Below are 21,526 nucleotides of genomic sequence, written 5' to 3'. Positions count from 1 at the left end.
GAGCCGTGTCTCCCACTTTGATCCCGGAATCTACGACTCTAGGCCCATCTAGTGTCGAAGCCTGGATAGCAATGTCTGTACCGCTGTGTGCGGCTGAACCCGCCGCCATGGTGTACCGCCCGCCCACGTTGGCGAGTCCACCTGTGGTCGTGTTCACGTGCTCGTCACGTGATGTCACTGACCATGTCATGAATGATGTAATATGTGACATCATCAGCAGTGGATTGCGGGTGCGCGATATATAGTTATTGCAACTAACTATATATGGAATTTCATTGGGTTTTATGGCAATAAAATGTCCAGCTAACTATATAGGAGGAATTTCAATGGTTTTTTATATGTTAATTCCTAACTATATAAGGCCTAAAACCTATGGTTTTTTTAGTGAATTTCATTGGTTTTTTAAAGGCTAATTCCTAACTATATATAGTGTATAACCTATGGTTTTTTCAGTGAATTTCATTGGTTTTTTAAATGCTAATATATAGATATGTAAGGGCAGAAACCTATGGTTTTTTCAGTGAATTTGCAAGGTTTTGAAAATGCTAATTCTATTAGCGGATAACGTTTAAATATGTTACTATCCTTGTGGGACCACCTGAGCAGCCCTACGGATCCGATTTTTGATGCATGAACGATGGTTGGATGCATGATGGATGAATGATTGTTGGGTGGATGCATGGATGGATGCATGCATGATAGATGGGTGAATGGATGCATGAATGATGGATGGATGCAGGATGGATGGATGGGTGGGTGGATGGATGTGGTGCATGAATGGTGGGTGGGAGGGTGGGTGGGTGTTGGATGGATGCATGATTGTTGGCTGGAACATGGATGGATGGCTGGTGAATGCATGATGGTTATTTAAGCACAGTAGTGGCTGAAAACCATAGCTGGCAAGGTTTCAGATTGCTGTGTGTGGCATTTTCATAAATTCACCGTAATTATGAGTGACATTTCAACAAATATGAGGGTCACTTTGTCGCAACCAAAATCAAGCAATGAAAAACAGGAAAACATATAAATATGAGCAGTTAAACCCATTTGAGCAACAAGACATACTAAGAAGATGTTAAAACTGCTGGAAAGCAAAGCACCAGAAACTCCACCCTCTACGAGGTGCAGCAGGGCTCCCACCCTCTACCAGGTGCAGCACGGCTCCCACCCTCTACGAGGTGCAGCACGGCTCCCACCCTCTACCAGGTGCAGCACGGCGCCCACCCTCTACCAGGTGCAGCACGGCGCCCACCCTCTACCAGGTGCAGCACGGCGCCCACCCTCTACCAGGTGCAGCACGGCTCCCACCCTCTACCAGGTGCAGCACGGCTCCCACCCTCTACCAGGTGCAGCACGGCTCCCACCCCGTCGGGTGCAGCACACCTTCTACCCTCTACCAGGTGCAGCACGGCTCCCACCCTCTACCAGGTGCAGCACGGCTCCCACCCTCTACCAGGTGCAGCACGGCTCCCACCCTCTACCAGATGTAGCACGGCTCCCACCCTCTACCAGGTGCAGCACGGCTCCCACCCTCTACCAGGTGCAGCACGACTCCCACCCTCTACGAGGTGCAGCAGGGCTCCCACCCTCTACGAGGTGCAGCAGGGCTCCCACCCTCTACCAGGTGCAGCACGGCTCCCACCCTCTACCAGGTGCAGCACGGCTCCCACCCTCTACCAGGTGCAGCACGGCGCCCACCCTCTACCAGGTGCAGCACGGCGCCCACCCTCTACCAGGTGCAGCACGGCTCCCACCCTCTACCAGGTGTAGCACGGCTCCCACCCCCTACCAGGTGCAGCACAGCTCAAACCACAGCCATGTACAGCACGGCGCCCACCCCCCAGACAGCTGCAACACTGCGCCTTCTCACGCCAGGTGCAGCACAGCGCCCACTCCCATCACACCCCCGCCACGCGGCTCCTCGGTCCTCACCTGGTAGGCGTCTAGCTGTTCGTCAGTAAATATCGTTTGCTTGTTACCCATCTTAGAGCGGCAGCTCTCCCTCGGGGCACAGGCATCACATTGCAAGTGGCCGGAGTCGCCTGTAGGGTCGGCATTTAGAGCATGTACGCAGGCTGGCCGTGGGGAAGAAAGGTGCGGAGGGGCATCGGGCTCCTCCGGGGTGCGCCCTGGTGCCTCTGGGCACGCGGTGCAGCTCTGGCCGTGCCAGTGACCCGCCCTCGGGCCCTGGGGCTGCCCTGTGCTCCCAGGCGGCCTGAGAGGCAAGAATCCACGCTGTCAGCAAAAGCAGCGCCTGCAGCCTCTGGTGACCGTCTCTGCTCTCCCTCTGCCAAGCACCGGCTCCTGGTCCAGTTATGACTGTGCGTGGTGGGACCGCCCGACCCTAGCTACGCCGGTGCACTCACCGGGTCCCGGGGTCGGCTCCCGGCAGCTTCCGGCTTCCTCTGTCCTGTCCCGGGCCGGCAGCCAATCAGAGCGCGGCCCGGGGAATAAGGTCACAGTTCCGCCCCCGGCCTGCCTGACTTCCTGGTCGCGGCCGGGCGGCAACAGCGGGACAATTTCAGCGGGAAATGCCGGGTGGGCACCGGCCTGAAAGAATCATAAAGCATAAAGCGCTCCCAAAGCGCTAGTGGCAAAATACAGCGCAAAATCGCGGGGTGCCAACACTTCATGGATGAACTGCTGACAGCCAATCAGATCTCACGATGAGATGCTGACAGCCAATCAGATCGCACGATCAGATATATGTCGTTAGGCTCCGCCCAGATATATAATTTGATTCTCTTTTAATTTTCTCAGGAACCACTGGAGGAATTTACACGATTTTACCAAAAGCGTGATCTGCATACCAGGCACTACTATTTTGACAAGTTTGGTGTAATTCCCTTAGTGTTTCAAGCTGTAGCCGAGTCTAAAGGTCCTATGGAAATTAACATGGGGAAAACACGTTTTGGGACCCCCCTTTTTTCTCAGCCCCCACTTGACGAATCCCCCCCAAATTTTCAGGGAAGGAGCGGAGCGAGCCATCTTCTTTGAGAAATTTGCGAAGATTCATCAACCAGGGCCAAAGTTATTCCCAATAGAATGTTGGGGATTTCCTATGGGAAACCGTCCTAACTATATATACCTACTGGCGACCGCCAGTAGGTTATATATATATATATATATATATATGTATATATATGTATGTATGTATGTATGTGTATATATATATATATATATATATATATATATATATATATATATATATATATATATATATATATGTGTATATATATATATATATATGCTTTGCACTGCTTTGGTAGGGTGTATTTTGGATTCTTCTTATGATGCCCACCATCCACTATGCATCTAAATATTGTTTACTGCTAGCTACTCTAATTCTGAGCATGTGAATCTATGAAAGATACCCGAATACTGGATAAGACAAGCATTGGAAATGCAATAGGTCTCGCACCATTAGAGTTAGTGCTTTTAGAATTGTTTATGGTTTTTTTTTGTAAATGTTTAGCATTTTTGTTACCTGTAGCCAATGCTAAAGAATTACAAATAAAAAAATCCATAAACATTTCTTAAAGCTCTAACTGAAATGGTCTGAGACCTATTGCACTGTGTGAGGGTGAGGGGTTGAGGGTGAGTGAGGGTGAGGGTGGGTGAGGGTGAGTGAGGGTGAGGGGTTGAGGGTGAGTGAGGGTGAGTGAGGGTGAGGGGTTGAGGGGTTGAGGGTGAGTGAGAGTGAGGGTGAGGGTGAGGGTGAGGGTGAGTGAGGGTGAGGGAGGGTGAGGGTGAGGGGTTGAGGTTGAGGGTGAGGTGTTGAGGGTGAGTGAGGGTGAGTGAGGTGTTGAGGGTGAGTGAGGGTGAGGGTGAGTTAGGGTGAGGGGTTGAGGGTGAGTGAGAGTAGTTGAGGCTGGGTGAGGGTGAGTGAGAGTGAGGGTGAGTGAGGGGTTGAGGGTGAAGGTTTGAGGGTGAGGGTGAGGGGTTGAGGGTGAGTGAGGGTGAGGTGTTGAGGGAGGGTGAGTGTGGGTGAGGGTGAGTGAGAGTGAGGGTGAGGGTGAGGGTGAGTGAGGGTGAGGAGTTGAGGGTGAGTGAGGGTGAGGACCTGGACCTGGGAAACCTGGCAGCTCTGGACAATATGTCTTTGAAAGTTGTATTCATTATACCTATAGTGACCCTTTGCAATACCTATCTAAACAAAAATCCTTCTAATGGCATTGCCTACTGTTACACTATGAAACTAATACTGTCTGAGCACCTGGCGTCTGGGTCTTCTTCAGGACTGAAAGGAGCACCTGGGGAATAATTCTGAAAGTGGGTGTAAAAATGTGGAGTTGTAAATTATGTGCTACTAGTGTGAAAAGGTGAACACTACCTACTATGTATGAAAACGACGGGTAACCTCCGCAGGTCAATCCAAATGGTGGGCCTGTGGAGGCTCCTGTGGGGAGAGAGGTAACAGTCACACGTCTGCTGGTATGTCCTTGCCAGCATAGACAGGGTTACTCAATAGCGGGCCCATTGGTACTTACTTACATGGAAGAGTAACAATTGCAGCACAGTTTGCTTGCAAATTGTGGGAAGATAATTCCAACGGTTCTGTAATGAAAGAAGGGGGGGAGGTGCCTGTCATTAAGACATCCAGAATGGAAACTTTGGATTAATTAAACCATAAACATGGAACAGTGGAACTAAGAACCGTCCACCTAGCAATACCATGGTCACCATGCTTGTGACTGGAGGGCCAAGATGTGAGAGGTCTGGGCGGTTACACAGGTGAGTGCTCGTGTCATGCTATGCAACCCGGTAATTTTTCCGGGATGCCGGCAATGACGGCATTGGTGAAAGTTATGGGTAATATCATGCCCAGAGGAGTCACTGTAAACGTTAGGGCAAGTAACAAATAGAGCCCAGGTGTTAATCAGGTCAGGCTCCGCAGGCCTGGATTTATGTACAACTGCGGACCTGGGAGCTTGGTGAGACTAAATTCAAAGGCTGTCAAAAACAACCCGGGTCGGTAACATAGTAAAAAAAGCTCGGAGCGGAAATGCCTGTGCCGCTGGAGTCAGCTTAAAGCAGTCGAGAACGACATTACTAAACAACACAAGTTTGGCCGTCTATTCTGAGATGCGATTAAGTAAAGGAAATGTGGTTGCGCCTGAGTCGCTTGGAAGGCTGTGAAAAAGCGGAGACTCGCTCTCCTGAGTAACAAGACGGAGGGAAGAGAGGGGAGGGGGGAGGAGAAATGCGACACGGCGGGAAGGGGAGGGGGCGGAGCGGGTAAAATAAACAAACAAGACGGAGGGAAGAGAGGGGAGGGGGGAGGAGAAATGCGACACGGCGGGAAGGGGAGGGGGCGGAGCGGGTAAAACATGGAACAGTGGAACTAAGAACCGTCCGCCTAGCAATACCATGGTCACCATGCTTGTGACTGGAGGGCCAAGATGTGAGAGGTCTGGGCGGTTACACAGGTGAGTGCTCGTGTCATGCTATGCAATCCGGTAATTTTTCCGGGATGCCGGCAATGACGGCATTGGTGAAAGTTATGGGTAATATCATGCCCAGAGGAGTCACTGTAAACGTTAGGGCAAGTAACAAATAGAGCCCAGGTGTTAATCAGGTCAGGCTCCGCAGGCCTGGATTTATGTACAACTGCGGACCTGGGAGCTTGGTGAGACTAAATTCAAAGGCTGTCAAAAACAACCCGGGTCGGTAACATAGTAAAAAAAGCTCGGAGCGGAAATGCCTGTGCCGCTGGAGTCAGCTTAAAGCAGTCGAGAACGACATTACTAAACAACACAAGTTTGGCCGTCTATTCTGAGATGCGATTAAGTAAAGGAAATGTGGTTGCGCCTGAGTCGCTTGGAAGACTGTGAAAAAGCGGAGACTCGCTCTCCTGAGTAACAAGACGGAGGGAAGAGAGGGGAGGGGGGAGGAGAAATGCGACACGGCGGGAAGGGGAGGGGGCGGAGCGGGTAAAACAAGACGGACGTGCACGCGCTTTTAAGCTCAATGCGCATGCGCATTGAGCTTAAAAGTCACGGGCACTGCAAGGAATCGCCACGATTCCTTGCAGTGTGGATAAAGAGTGGATAAGCCCCCATAGTCTCGCTTGCTCGATGCGCATGCGCATCGACAGGCGAGACCTAAAAAAGAGTTACTTACCTGTAACTTCAGTTATTCAGTATTGGTATCTTTCACTGATTCACATGCGACCCTCCCTCCTCCCCGGAGAGGCTTACCTTATCATTTAAAAAAAAAAAAAATGTTTAGTGTATCTTATATAGCGCACGGCTACCCCAACGGGGTGTCCCGGCGCTTGCATTGGGAACCCGTCCTGGATTTTCCCTGTGAGATAACCCGTACTGGGCATCCCCAAGGTGAAAGCCAGGCATCCCGCCGCGGGGGGCCGTAGTGGAGATTAAGCAAGCTATTGCCCAGAGTTGCAGAGTGTGAACCCGTGATTCGAGTAGGCACCGAAGTGAGAATTATCGAGTCCGTGGACACTTGGGCTCAGACCCTGCCGCGTCGGGAATTGAACCCTGGTCCCGGGTCTGACCTCAGCTTCCGGGTATGCCTCCTCTAACCATTGAGCCACACTTCTCCACTGGCATACTTATTGTCACTTGTGCTATGAAAATCTGAGGGTTTGCCTCTCTGTGGGGAAGGTTCTAGAGGGGGCTGCTGCCTGATTGGCTGGTTTCCAAGTTTTGTTCTTTTTGCAAAAGGCCTAAGATAGGCTAGTGTAGTGACTTTGCTATCTACTTTAGCCTATGGTGTGATGTTATTATGACTATAATGTGTATGTTTTATTGTACTGCGAGACTCCCACCTCGTCGGCGGGGATGATTCTAAGCATGTGAATCTATGAAAGATACCAATACTGGATAACTGAAGTTACAGGTAAGTAACTCGTTTTCTTCCTCTTACTGTAAATTGAACTTCGGGATAAGCTAAAAGATTTTTATGGGCCGATCTCAACGTTCTTGTTGGCTGATAGGGATCAAAACGATCAGAGAGTAATTTGGGACCAGTTTGATAATGAGTCATGTACACAATAGTTAAACTTTAAAATAATCTGTTTACCAACTTGGAGCCAGTGTAGTTCCTGCAAACCTCTGTGATGGAGCTTTGCCAAGGAAATTGAAGTTTGAGTCTCGCTGCAGTATTTTTTACTACCTGTAGCTTCTGAATCATATAATTAGGCAGACTGAGGAGGATGCAATAGTTAAGTCTTAAGGTGATCAGAGCACGAACCTCCGACTTCCTTGCTGAAAAAGGTAAAACATCAACAAACTTTTTAGAGATTTAATCTCAGAAAAACATACCCATGCCAGAGTATTTACTTGGGAGTAAAAAGACAAATCATTATTGAACTTGACTCCCAAGTTCTTTACCACCTTAGTAGGAAGGTAGGGGGGATATCATGATTTTCTGGCCATCAATCCTAGATAAAAGACTGGTTGTTCTTCCCAAAAGGTAAAATTTAAGTTTTATTGGCTTTGCACTTAAGGAATTTTATTTCATCTATGTAATAGCTTCAGAAAGGAAGTATATTAAATTAGTTCAGAGCTGGTGGAATTTTTGTCAAGGTTAAGAATCAGTTGCGTATCATCCACGTAAGACATGGTGGAGCTACCACGTGATTTGACGAGAGTAATAAGCCGGGACACATACACATTGAATAAAGTGAGCTAAGTGACGAGCCCTTGGGACACCATATTTAAGCAATTTCTCATTTAAAGTAAAAGGCCCCAACATGGTAACTTGCTTTCATTAAAAAAAAAGACTGAAGCTAGGCCAGAGGACCAGTGGCGGCTTGTGACATTTGAAAGTGGTCAGCTGTAAACGTTTCCCATGATTTTTATATAGCAAGCAATTTGAACAAGTTCAATGGACACACCTGGGATCCAGGGGTAGTCTCCTCTCCCGAGAAAGAAATGAAAAAAAGATTGGCAAATGGTGCATTTGAAAGCAAATGAATGTAGCGATTAAGCAACGCTTATTAAACAGTGGAAACGTATAGCCTTGAAATATTAAACACATTAAAAACTGCCTCATATCTTTTTGCATTCATTTGTTCAAGTGTGACTGTAATGTGTAAATTGTTCAGCATGACAACTTTAGCCCTTTAAAATGTATGCTCACCCCTTTAGCCCTTAAAAATGAATGCTTGCCCAGTGTCTTGCCCTGCATGCAGCATTAACTTTGGAAAAATATGCTCTAACCAGACTTCGATAGGCACCCACAGATGCTATCTGTAACCAGTCCTATGGAAATATGTGCAGACAGGTCTTTAAGTGAGATGAAAAAAGTGGGTGCTCTCTATAAAGGATTTTGTCAAATACATTTCTGTGATTCCCATAGTGTGCTATCTGACCGGTATTTTGGTTTCTCTCTGAGATGTAATTTTATCCAGATGGATGGCACAACAACTGACATACACCTAAAGCCTGTCAGTGTGATTGGCTTTGTCACTCAGTGTTAGCTGTTTAAGATAAATGAGTAACCACAATGATTTCTTATAAATAATTAACATTGGGAATGTTTAAATTCTGAAATAGTGAGTCTGTGAATTAAATAGCATTGAGACCTGTGGAATGAGCTTTGGCTTTCAATTATGTGCACTTTATGTTAGATATGTATCCTCTTTTTCTCAGCATATCTTGTCCATCTGCACACCTTCAACCCCCTCTCTTTCCTCTTCAGCATCCTCCTTTCACTCTTCCTTGAATGCACTTCGTCGCACCTCTGTCACTACACCGCCCCAACATGCACTGCACACCCTCAAATGTAAGCACATTTATTTCCCTTGTTTTTGCCTTGCAAATATTTTGAGATCTGTGTACCCCCTTCACACACATATCCACAGAATTTCAGTTGCAAATGGAATACACAGCCATTGTTATGTGTGCCCTGCAGAGAGGCCAACCCACTGACAGGCACTTTGTCTGAGCGCTCAGGCCCCTAGGCTGAAGCCAATCAAAGCCCCTCATAACACCTGATATGGGTCAAGCTTCAAGGGAAGCACAGAAAGAAATACAGATAAACATCATCATTATAAAATAGCTAACTCTTGGGGAATGCAAGATTAAGTAAAGCATGTGAAATAAGAGAGGAACTCAATTGCTGAAATGCATTCCCTTGACGTTTTTAACAATCATTGTTTGCGAGTTAATCCATGCTTTTGGCACCAATGTTAACTTAGGGGCATGTACACGGGCACGTTTTAATGCCATACATCCGAGAACTGGCCACTGAAAACACATATTCCATAGTAACTCAGTAAGGACATATCTCTTGCATAGGGCTTGACTCGGATATTTGGATCAGCTTTGCAAGGGAACAAGAGCAAACCCTGCTCCTTATTTGGATCCATTTTGCAAGGGAACAAATGCTACAGCTCCACTTCTAAAGGAGCAAGCGATGTGCAGCGGGGGCGTGGGGTGTCACAGTGGTAGAGGTTAGCGTGACAAGGAGTCTCAGCACAATATGAAGTACACAGCATTAGCTTGCAAACTCCTACTATTACTGAGCACAAGGCACAGGATCAGACGTGCTTGCATCCACTCTCATGTTTGACAAAAGGGTGGGGACTACGCCTTTGAATAACCGATGTCTGAAATCATGCAGGGATGAAGTCTCGGACGCCCTAAACTGTGACACTTATTGCATCACTGCCCTACAGAGTGCATACAACCCTAAACCACAATGGCAATGAAGGGCTTTAAAACTGAAGCCCTGCGTCGTGGAACACCGTTGGGAAGGTTGATATACTGCTTGTCTTCCATCTCCTGCTTCAGATCGAGCCGGGGCAGGCAACCTGAAGCAGACAACCCAGACTTAAATTCATCAATTTATTAATAGATACGATCGTATCTCTAAATAAATTGATCTATTTAATATTTTTTTATGTAAAAATGTAGGAATTTTCAGAGGGGCCCAGCCCCTGAGCCCTAACTGAGAAACCGCCCCTGCAAAGCATGGCCACGTATCCCTATCTCTACCAGACGTTGAAGGAGAATATCATTACAAATCGCGTCATAGGCTCCTGACTTATCTAAAAGAATCAGCACAGCATTATTTCCACTAACATCAGCTTAAGGGATTTGGGGCCAGATGTATCAACATTGGATTTTGCGATTCAATAATAGCAAATTTTACTGATTCGCTATTATGGAATTGCAAAATGCAATATACGTAGGGTTCGCAATTATGATTGTGATTCCTACATATTCCTTAATTGCAAATTGCGATTCGCTATTAAGGAATACCTTCCCATTCATTCCTACTGGCCTAGAGGCCCATAGGAATGAATGGGAAGACATTTGCAATTTGCGAGTACCAAATAGGTACGTACAAATTGCGAATGCAATTTCAAGGGTGATAGGGTAAGCATGCACATTTGGCGCACATACATGCTCTAAGGGCATGTATGTACGCCACATGGCACCTTGATAAATGCAAAAAAGTAAATTTTTCATGGAATTCGCTTATTACCACCAACTTGAAGTTGGTGGTAATTTGCGATTCCTTAAAGGCAGGTCGCAAATTCTTTTGGCTGCCTGCATTTCATTTAAGGAATCGCAAATTGCGATTCCTTAAATGCATTCGCAATAGAGGTAATCACAATTTCTGTGATTTCTTATTTTGTGAATGCCTTTTGAGATGATACATTCCAAAAGGCTTTATCCCGTTTGCGAACGGGAAAAACGCTTGATACATTTGGCCTTATGTTACTTCGAGGCATGCATACTCAGTGGAGTGCCTATGTCTGAAACCAGCTTGAAAACAGTGAAGAAGGTTAGGTGATTCTCAGAAACTGACCAGTTGAGCATTAACCAGTTTTCATAGTATTTTTACTTTCCCCGGAAATAATGAATGGGCTGGTAGTTACCAAGACTTTTGGGTCAGCATTGTTTTTTTAAGCAAAGGCTTAACTATGGCTAACTTCCAAATATCCAGCACAAGAGCCGAGATGACTGATTGATTAAGTAAGGCATTCAGAATCGAATTGAGAATCTCAGCACCCTTCTTTAGCACCTATAAGGAGCAGGGGTCTAAAGGCACTCCAGATTTATATTTGAGCACCTTTAGATGCTTCAACCCTGTTTAGACAGCTCCAAGGTGGTGGTACTAAACTCTGTGATAGACACTGCTAAAGGACAGTTCGATAGAATGGTGCTAGTTATTGCTATTTGTTTTAACATAAGGGGTAAAAACAGAACAGGTGGTCATGATCTTATCCTCAGTAACTCAGCCAGCCTATTACAGAGTTCCTGCAATTACTTGAGATCATGGGATCAGCCTTAGAGACTGCAGAAAATCTTTTGAGATTTTAAAGATTACTCCGGAATCATTCTTTGCCGCTTCAGTCTTTGCAACAAAAAACAGCCTCTTTGCTTTGCTTCTTGGATAGCTTTATGGTATTCGTTTTTTAAGTCTAATTTATAGAGAGCTCTATCTGCTTGAGTGTACGCGGCCCTCCAGGTCCACTCTAATTTCCTACAGCTAAGACGTTTTTGGGCCAATGAGGGATAAACTTCTGGGGTAGGTCAAGCTCTGTTCTTCCGGGTATCGATAATCAGAGGTAATAGCTCATCTATGGCCTCTGTGTGCGAATGATTAAACCCAAGTCATTGTTTACTTCACCTAATATCAAAGGAAGAGAACTAAAAAGTCGCTGAATAAACACAGTCCTGGAGTTTGTCCCATCACTGACACTTAATACCAGTCCTACCCAGGGACCTACTGCTGGTTCTAAGAGTTTCCGACACAAGTGTTAGAGGAATAAACTTATGATCTGACCATATCTTGGTTTCTGGGGGAGCCAGCCATAAGAGACTTTTGGTCTGTAAAGACTAGGTACAGAATATGGCCTGCTTGATGCGAAGTGCTAGTAACAAACTCAGTAAGAATGAGAGCTTGTAGGTGGTCAACAAGTGTCCCAACAGCCCCATTCCTAGCATCGACTACATGACAGTTAAGGTCACTCAGAATGGTGAAGTTGGAATACTGCAGCCAATGAGGATTTACGGCCTGTACTAGCGAGTCAAGAAATTGAAAGCTAGGACCCATGGGATGATCGATTAAAATGCCAGAGAAGGTGTCCTGCTGAGAATGCTGCCAACAGAAACCCAGGTTTTCTTCCTCTTCTAACTTATCAATATGAAACACAGAGCACTGAAAGGTATTGTGAAAAACGACACTTTCCCCCTTCCCCCAACTTCCTGTCCACCTGTATAGCTCTGAGAAATCGCCAATGCTATGTCTGGGATGGAACGCTCATTTAACTTAAGTTTCTGTGAGGTAAATAGTCTAGCTTTTAGCTATCAGTAGACTGTAAATGTCCAAATCGCTAACATTTATGAGTCTCCCCTGCTATTTGATATTATTGCACTGTTAGTGAGCAGCTCTGATAGGTCAGAGCGCTCCCACCTCCTTGACACACTTGAACTTTACATCTGTGGTTGCTCACCAGATATGTTCTCGTCACTGTGGCTGCTGCGTTTCACTCCTAGGCACTGGATCATTGAGGCACTGCCTCCTGCATCGGGCAGAAGCGGTGACTATGATTTTTTTTAAAAATAATTTGTAACTGCAGATGTTGAGGGCAACTCAGTATTGATATGTTCTGCTCGTAGTTCCTCTTGGGTGGCGAGCCCACAACAAACCTCATTATTATAGTCGCCAGGTAATAAGAATATGACTGCCCTAGTAGTTGAGGCATTCAGACCTTTTTCTGTGACACCAGCATCAAACCTAACCTGATAATTTCAAGTCACCTGCAAACTATCCAGCAGTAGATGATGATTTAATAATAATAATACTGATACTTATAGAGCGCGAACAGCTACCTCACCGTGAGGTGTCCCGGCGCTGTGTGAGCAGCTTTAGCAGAACAAGTAGCAAAAAAAGGAGGCTTAGATTTTCTGCGTAAAGAGCCAAGTCTTTAATTGCTTCTTAAATCCAGATTCTGTTGTTGCAGACTGGATGGAGGGTGGTAAGGCGTTCCACAATTTCACCGTGCCAGCAGAAAAGGACCTGCCTCCAAGTCGAGCCTTTCTGACTCGTGGGGCATGTAGCTGAAGCAGGGAATTTGAGCGCAGGAGCCTCACCTGATGGTAGCGGGGGAGTCTGAGTTTTAGATATTTGGGGCAAGTGCCCCGTAGTGCCCTGAAAGCCAGGGTCAAAGCTTTAAATTTGATTCTGCTTGCCATTTACATACCATTGCATCGATCAACGTTATGCCAGGCAGGTCACACCGTTCATTAGTATCCACGGACCACAACACCTTAACATGTCAATCGAGAGTATGCAAACGTTGTGCTGTGAGAGCTTCGCACAGTTCCAAACGCATCCCAGAAATTCAACATCACTAGAAGACCTTAATAAGAGTCGTCTGTGAACTAGACAGATACCATTAGCACCTATAGATGTACCGAAATTCAGTGTTTACTAATTTTTGTGTCCTTTTTTTATTTCTCTGCAGCGTGCTTTACCGCAGTCGGAAGCTCACTTGTTGGCAGTGATTGATAGCCTTTATTGTTGATTAATTCAAATCATTACAAACACATTGTAACTTGGAAAATATTATCGAAGATACACCACGTTTCAGTGCATTGATCAGACCATATTTTAGTAGCATTATGAGTATTTTCCCTCCAGTTCCTAATTTAAAGTGCCATTACTAAAGTGCTCATGTATGTAAACATTAAGAAAGTGTCAACCTTCTCGGGTTGACGTTCTATTTGTAATATTAGAAATCAGATTTTTCACACGAATCACAAATAACCGCTACATTATATATAAACTAATAATAAAAATATCTAAAAAGTATTGTCCGAGATACCTCCACTCCCCCATATTGTAGAATATACAGATAAAAGTCCTAGTTAAAATGCCATAGTTATGTCATTGTACAATTCCTTTTTAAAAGGAGCCTTTCACAAAGTTTTCTAAGAATTACATACACAGCCCCCTTCTTAATATCAGAAAAGGAAAGGCCATAAATAAATACCATAGTTAAAGTGCCACTGTGCAAATCCTTTCAAAGAATCCTTGCTCACGCCAGTAACAATCTGTCAGATTAAGGTATAGTTGACAACAGTGTCCTTGGGCCAGCATCGTTAAACTAAAATTATTGGTCACAAGCCCCTAACCCAGTGGTTCCCAATCTGTGCGCAGCTGCACCCTGTTGCGCCCTCCAAACTAGCCAGGGGCACTATGCTCCAAAGGTTTGAGATTTTTGATTTCAAGTCATAAATTGCCTGCAACATCACAGAAATGTGAGTTATTTAGTAAAAGCATAAAACCTCTTTTTCCACCAGATGGCAGTATAGCCCTCTTTATTAAGAGCGCATAACTGAATTTTACTAGTGGAGGTGGGTTACTCATATTTTCTGCTTAAGGAGCCAGCAACGAACAAGAGCATCTTCATAGCAAGAGGTCACCCGGTTGCCAATCCACACCCTGAATAACAGTGGTTATGGTAACAGGACGCTATAGAACACAGCCTAGGAAAAGCGATTTGTAATGAAGCTACCCTACTACATTTAGGACCCATTTTTAGTTTGTGTAGCTGGAGCCCAACTATCATTGTACCGGATATAAGCAGCATTTTTCAGGCTTATGCAGTCCCGAAATACATTTGGAAGAGGACTTACTCGAGAACTGAGGAACACAGTGCTGCTTTGAAATTAAAAAAGAAAGAAGAAACACTACCTACTCCAGCATGGAGAAAATGTGCGTACCTCGTCACTCCTCACTCACTCTAAAGGTTTTCCTATGAAGAGGGGCCAGAGAGCGATTCATACCCACCTGTGCACCTTTGTTCAATGATGAGCAGCAGTAAACCTCCGTTTTCCCTCATACCAGCGTAGCACTTTCGACCTCTACATTGGCAGTTCTGACAGTGCCAGTGTCCGTTGCTTCTACTGACTCTGCAGCACTGTAGAACACATCTGAGATTCAGAAGCACACACCGTGAGCTAAAACGAAATTGAGATAGGAAGAAAGCACAACCGACCCCCAGCATGGATGGTGCTCGAGCAGCGCAGTTCCACCAATGCTTCCCAGCTAGAATAGTGTATTCCATCTGCAAAACCAAGTTAGATATAGCCTTGCAAAACTGTGCTCTGATTTTGCGCTTTGACTACAAAGATTAAACTTACCATTAAAGCTGTATTCCTGTCATAGATGGTCAGACTGCCCACAGGACAGTTTTAGCTACAAAGTCACTATAAACATTTACTCCGAGGAAACAGATTGCAATATTTGGCTACCCGAAGTTATAAAGTACATCTTCCTAAGATAAATTAAGTTATTTTTCTTCTGAAAAAATAGTTGACATTTTTTTTGTGTGAAAAATGTCCCATCTGAACTAGGTGTTCCATCCCATGCTACACTACATGAGTACCCCATGACTGTTCGGCATGTCATGGGGTGCATGACACAACTTTATCCCAATTATTTTAATGGAGAAAAGTGTTAAGTACTCCAGAGTCCGGGCTTACATCCGTCCACTCGCAAAACATTGTCACATAATAGGGAGCCCCAGCCAATAAGCCAAGGGAGCCATGGGTTGAAAAAGTTGGGGAACCACTGCCTTAATCTCTGGCAGCACACTCAACAGTTAATAAACTGTGTGATCAGATGAGCCAATTTCCCAGAGAGGCAAGTTATATTTGCTTGACGACATGTCCTCACCCCATTTTCTTTAAAAATGGATTTTAAGAGGGCTTTCCTCTCTTCTAATAGTTGAGTACAAATAGATAAAATATTCAATAGTGATTCATTATGAAAATTGCATAACCTACAGCTGTTTGAGGGCCATTTTTGTACCCATGGGGGGGTCCATTCATTTGTGAGATATCTCCCAAGTTGTAACAGCAAATATTTGTCTCTTATAAATGTTTTTTCTTTATATATTGTTTTTATTGAAGAAATACAGTTGCAGACATTACATTAATCACATAGACGGATAGGTTTGATCAGCATAATTTAGGCAATCAAATACTTCGCTAGACATCAGATACTTTAGATATTTAATACTTAAGCAATTCAATAAACCTCAAGACAGTCATTACATCATATATTTCGCTTCTACAGTATTAATGGTTTTAAGTGGGAAATAAGATAAGATGTTGTTCTCCAATTTAGTAAATGAATTGATAACTGACCATGAATGACTTTTTTTGTTAAACTCGTCATTATCCAATACAATTGTTAGAAAATTTGCTGATTGGTTTGCTGATTGGTTTAGTGTCTGTCTGAACATGACTTTATTTCTAGCTACATCTTCGAAGGGCGGAGACTTAAAATTGTTTAGGCTCTCGGTTAGATAAGATCTCCAACCCTCAGCATGCTCATACCCCATTATTTCCTGCCAGCAAGAATTTGCCAGTCTACCTGGGTCAGAACAAAGGGAGTATAGAGATTTAAAAAATGCAGATTGTCTTATTAAAGACTGTCTTTTTAAGCCAAATTCCAATCCAACGTTGACATGCCCGATGTTCTTTGGAACTCTAAATACTGATTTAAAAACTATTATCTGTAATTTATCCAGAATTTTTTAGTCTTTCCCGTGAAATATTACTAACCCAAAGTCCAAAGAGGGAATCAATTTAGCTGCCATTACTTTCAAGTGTAAGTGCTCATGGTTCGGCCATTCCAACATGTCTCTCAGCTTTCTAAAAGCAAAAGACAGCGCCGTAGCTTTCACTTTTAAATTAAGAAAATGCTGCTTAAAAGACAATTTGTAGTCAAATGTAATACCTAAATATTTGTAAAATTTTACAGTTTCCATCTTTAAACTATTGATGTTCCAAACTCTCATATCTGCCTTAGTCGAGCCAATCGTCATTATTTTAGTTTTTTTGGTGTTTATCTGTAAGCCATTGGCTAATATATAGTTATTCAAGGAATCTATTAATCTTCGTAAACATATGGGAGTATGGCTTAACAATATAGTATCATCTGCATACTGTAGATATTTTGTGTTATGTCAGCTAGGTTAGGTGAATGAGCATTAACATTTTTAACATGTGAATGTAAATCAGCCATCAAAAGATGAAAACGACAAGGTGCTAAGACACAACCTTGTTTAAGACCACTAAATGTTTTAAATCTGTGAGTTGTACAGCTACCATCCCCCACCTTAACCTGGACCCACGTGTTGCAATATAGCAATATAATCATATATAACAGTTGGTTCGGAATGCCCCATGCACATAGCTTCTCCCGAAGGAAACTGCGGAAGTTAAGGTCAACGAAACAAATATATAACTTTTTGCTTTTTATACTTTGCTTTTTCAGTTAATAAAATCAATAAGGTCAAGTTCATAATCGTTGATTTGCCCCTTCGTAAACAAGTTTGAAATATTGAAATTATTTCTTCTTTGGCGGCCCATTCTTTAAGATAGTTGAGCAGACAGCCTGAGAGAATTTTTGCCTCCACGTCTGTTAGAGCAATCAGCCTATTGTTGGCAGTGAAATCTCAGATATTCGTACAATGAAAGTGTATCTTTAATATTCACAGGAAGTTAACGTTAGTTTTTATCTTGCCATAGCTGGCTCGGGTTCGGTGTGCAAAATTACACATTTTTATATGGTGCTTAATGACTATGTTTTTCTGTTTGTAATCACAAGTGTGTGAGTGTTGTATTTTGGAAGGCACAATATGTGTTGTTTTGTGTGATAGGTTGCCATGAGTTTTAAACAATAGTGGTAGATTTAACTCTGCTGCCATTAGTCCATATTTATATGGTTTCTAACAGTCACAATAAAGTTATTGATTTTGTTTGTTGTGTTTTCGTTTCAGGATGAGTGTGCAAACCATTCGCAATGTCTTCAGTGTGGAAACTGGATACCGGCTCTCAGATGACCAGATTGTTAACCATTTCCCAAACCACTATGAACTGACTAGAAAGGACTTGATGGTAAAGAACATCAAGCGATACAGGAAAGAACTTGAAAAAGAAGGTGGTCCATTAGCAGAAAAAGATGAAAATGGAAAATACCTTTACTTGGGTACACCTATTTTATTTACACGATGTTCTCTGCTTGTATTCATTATTATTTGTCAAACATTGATATATTTGAAGTGATGTTCTAGGGTTTACTTTTCCCAGTTTCTACTTTTGTGGATTCTTTTGTAACCTATATGGCAATGAATGAGTTGTGAGGTAGTGTAATTAACAAAATCTAACATGAGAAAAACTATTTATAGGCAAAAAAGCGCTTGGCCTGCCTTTGATAAATTCTATACCTAACCTATTATTATGATGCACTAACATCGCTTTTTGGTTTTGCTGCATCATTAGGGGATATTTGGTGCGTCAGTATTACAATAGCAAAACATGGGACTAACATACCGTATGCCTTTCACTCTGCCTCAGCATTCAAGAGAGTGTTCTTGCTGCAGGGAACATCTGTGCATGCAAGGCGTAATGGTCCTCTTAGATGCAGATTTATGCTGCTCCCCCCCCCCCAAGTTTTTGATGAAGGTTCGGATAAAGACTTAAGATGATTGTAATACCGTGATGCAGTCTAGTGGTTGGGGTGGAGCTAAGGGGAGGAATAGGAACGGGAGGAGCAAGGAAAAGACCTCGAGGTTAGATAGAGTAAGGACAGGGACGAGATAAGAAGCAGAGAATAAAGCTCCTGTGAAATATAAAGAAGTGTCTGTCATTATTTAGAGCAGGACACTACAATGATGGCGTCTGGAAGGGCATCCTAAAATCCCCCTCCCCATGATTGCTACAGTTAGGAGGAAATAGAGGCTAGGCGATGAAGGCTTTTTCCTGCATTCACCATCCTTGCTTCCTGGTCGTGCACTGTTTGAAGAGCAAGCATCTGGAGGCTTGTTGATGAAGTGCCATGGTTCGGCTCCAGAAGCAAGGGATAGGCATTTGATCACATGCATGGATGAAATGGCAGTGGTTGTATTGAGGGGCGTTGTCTGTAGTGACTTATTTTCAGCACTACGCAAATTCATGAGGATACTTTTGAAGAATCACCCAACGACACAGTGGTTGTAGAAGTAGATTTAATGTATAGCTGCAGGGACCTCTGGGACACAGCTTCACCTTCCCACACAGGCTTGGAACTGCCTTTCCAACCCTCCAGCCCCCGGTAACCCAGCAACCACAAGATTCTACATGTTCCACATAGATCATAAGAAAACAAACTAGCATGTAAAATATAACAGATACCCTTTTATAATTGAGGTAGCCATCTTGCAGTTTTCACACTTTGTGAGTGAGTGGTGAGCGTGATACCATAGCTAATCTCATGAAAGGTGGGTGACTATTTTGTAGGAGTACTCCAGACGGGGCCAACAGCTATCAAGGAGAGTTCTTGCTGTCATCTTAAATTAGCTGCAAATGACAGTGTCCCGAAATGCAAAACACAGAAAACAGTAAAACGAAGCAGGGTTGAGGGGGTGTGGCCGACTGCCAAACATGGCAACCGCCATTTAGCTGGGTTCCGAATCCGGGCTCTGAAATCCTGAAATTTCACTGACACGTCGCACTGAGGGGTTCCTTGTAACGTGTCCCGGTGAAGCTGGTCAGCACCAAGGAGCGGACCTGTATCCCGGCCCTCTACCGCCCACATAGAGAGACTTACGCAGTCCGGAGCCTGTACGCCTGCGGGGAGGGGACGAGGAGCCCGGAGTTGCGTACTTGCTGTGCTGCTCTACGACGGGTGCTGCATGCGGACTTACTGAGGAGGAAAACCGGAGGGGACTATCTGTGGATCGTGGAAGACAGACCTGATGGCTGCGAACCCTGTGGAGCGGACCGAGTCGAGGCGATGAATGTGTCCGCACCCTGGAGGCGGGCCCCGGGGATGCAATCACGCGAGGCCCGGGGATGCAGTGTAGCCTATGGCTGATGCCCCAGGATGCAGTGCAGCCTATGGCTGATGCCCCGGGAACAGTCTTGGAGTGCAGGCGGGCCCGCTCCCACGATTGAACACAGCGATGCAAGAGGGGCATGAGGAGCAGCTGGTGGCGAGCGAAGACCAGGGACAGAAATACTGACTGGAGAGGTCAGCTTACTTACTGCGTCACAGCCCCCGGCGACGGGCCTGCTCAGCGAAAGGACGGCGGCCTGGTTGTGAGGCGAGCAGGGTGCCCCTACTATGATCGTGAGGAAAGAGTGCAGGACTCACCCTAGGTGCATGCACTAGGGTGCGGGGTCCCACTGCATGCCTGGCTGGTCCCGCTAAAGCCGTGCCTGTGCTGTGGGGGGGTGGCTCCGGTGGACCCAGACGACCTGTGGCAGGCCAGGGCGTGTCCCGCCCCTGAGCAGAATACCTTGGCAGACAACCGGTCCCACAGCGCCCATATTCACAGAGGGCTTAAGTGATCGAACCTTCCAGGTCTTTGATGGCACATCTGTCTCGTCAAGCAAGCCTCTGGGCTGTGGAGTGCCGCAGGGCTCTTCATTGAGCCCTACGCTCTTTAATTCATAAATGAGACCGCTGGCTGGTATTGTTAGTCTGCATGGTATTAACATTATTACCTATGCGGACGACACCCAGCTAGTGGTCTCCCTTGTGCAAAAGAATGGCATTCAATCACAGTCCAATTTAACATCATGCCTGGAACAGGTCAAGCGCTGGATGACAAAGTCCAGTTTGAAGCTCAATGATGACAAAACGGAGCTTATGCTCCTGGGCCCATCAGACCCTTCCACCATGGAGCTGTTATGGCAGAGCTCCCACTTCCAGAGATAACATCAAAAGTCTGGGGGTGTGGTTGGACAAATCATTGACCTTCAATGCACAGGCTACCAAGGTGTCAGCGACCTGCTTTGGCCTCCTTAGGATCCTTCCACTTCTTCCTTTTGAGGCCAAGCAGATAGTGATACAAGCCTTAATTCAATCTCGTCTTGATTTTAGTAATGCCTTTGTGACGGGGAGGCGGATTCAGGGGATGACAATGTTGTTGTGCCCGCGGACGGGTGGTCTGCTCTGCCGTTGACCCCCCTTTCTGTCATCCCTACACAGACTGATGCCTCCGCTGCTGTGCCTACGGATTGGTGGTCGGCTATGCCGCGAACCCCCCCTCATGCCGTCCCTGCACAGACTGGTGCCACTGGACTAGGAGACTGGGGTACGACGGAGGTCGACAGTGTGTGGAGCTATGTTCCGGTGAAGGAAGACGGCCCCTTTAACTTTGGACTACACGCCGGCGAGGCTCCGCCCCCTGCAAGCGTGGAGGAGTCAAATGCCGGAAGAGAGAAGGAGATAGCGGACGGCGTTTCCCTGGAGGCGGAAGGTGTTTTGGAGTGGAGACGGAGAGCAGTGGAATCGAGTGTCGGAAGAGGAGAAGAGTGCGGAGGGAGCCCAGCTGAGAACGTCAAGCCAGGAGGCCACCGATTTGGCGCTTCGCCCTGCCACGGTCCCACGGGAGGAGCGTGGCTGGACAAGGTACGGGGTGCAGTTACGGGCTGGGTGGGGCGGAGTGACCCGACTAAATCTCGAGACCCAGTGTAAATTTTGTACAGTCAAGTACCCCTCCCCTCACGAGCACTTCGGACGGCTGTAAATAATTGAGCAC

At 45.4% G+C, this 21,526-nt stretch overlaps 1 protein-coding gene across 3 annotated transcripts in view; it reads left to right on the top strand.

The window, feature by feature from the left end:
- TTLL1 (TTL family tubulin polyglutamylase complex subunit L1) overlaps window positions 1-21,526 on the top strand; it is a 381,222-nt gene that overhangs the window by 131,860 nt on the left and 227,836 nt on the right. For all 3 annotated transcript variants that reach the window (XR_015295929.1, XM_086922194.1, XM_086922187.1), the window contains exon 3: window positions 17,780-17,988. Coding sequence is in view for 2 of the 3 variants with exons in the window: in XM_086922194.1 (XP_086778320.1) it covers window positions 17,780-17,988 (209 nt within the window). In the remaining variant the exon portion in view is untranslated. The remainder of the gene's footprint in view (window positions 1-17,779; window positions 17,989-21,526) is intronic.

Source organism: Lissotriton vulgaris, chromosome 1_1 (genome assembly GCF_964263255.1).
Source record: "Lissotriton vulgaris chromosome 1_1, aLisVul1.2, whole genome shotgun sequence".
NCBI lineage: Eukaryota > Metazoa > Chordata > Amphibia > Caudata > Salamandridae > Lissotriton > Lissotriton vulgaris.
This window is presented reverse-complemented; position numbering and strand designations above follow the sequence as displayed.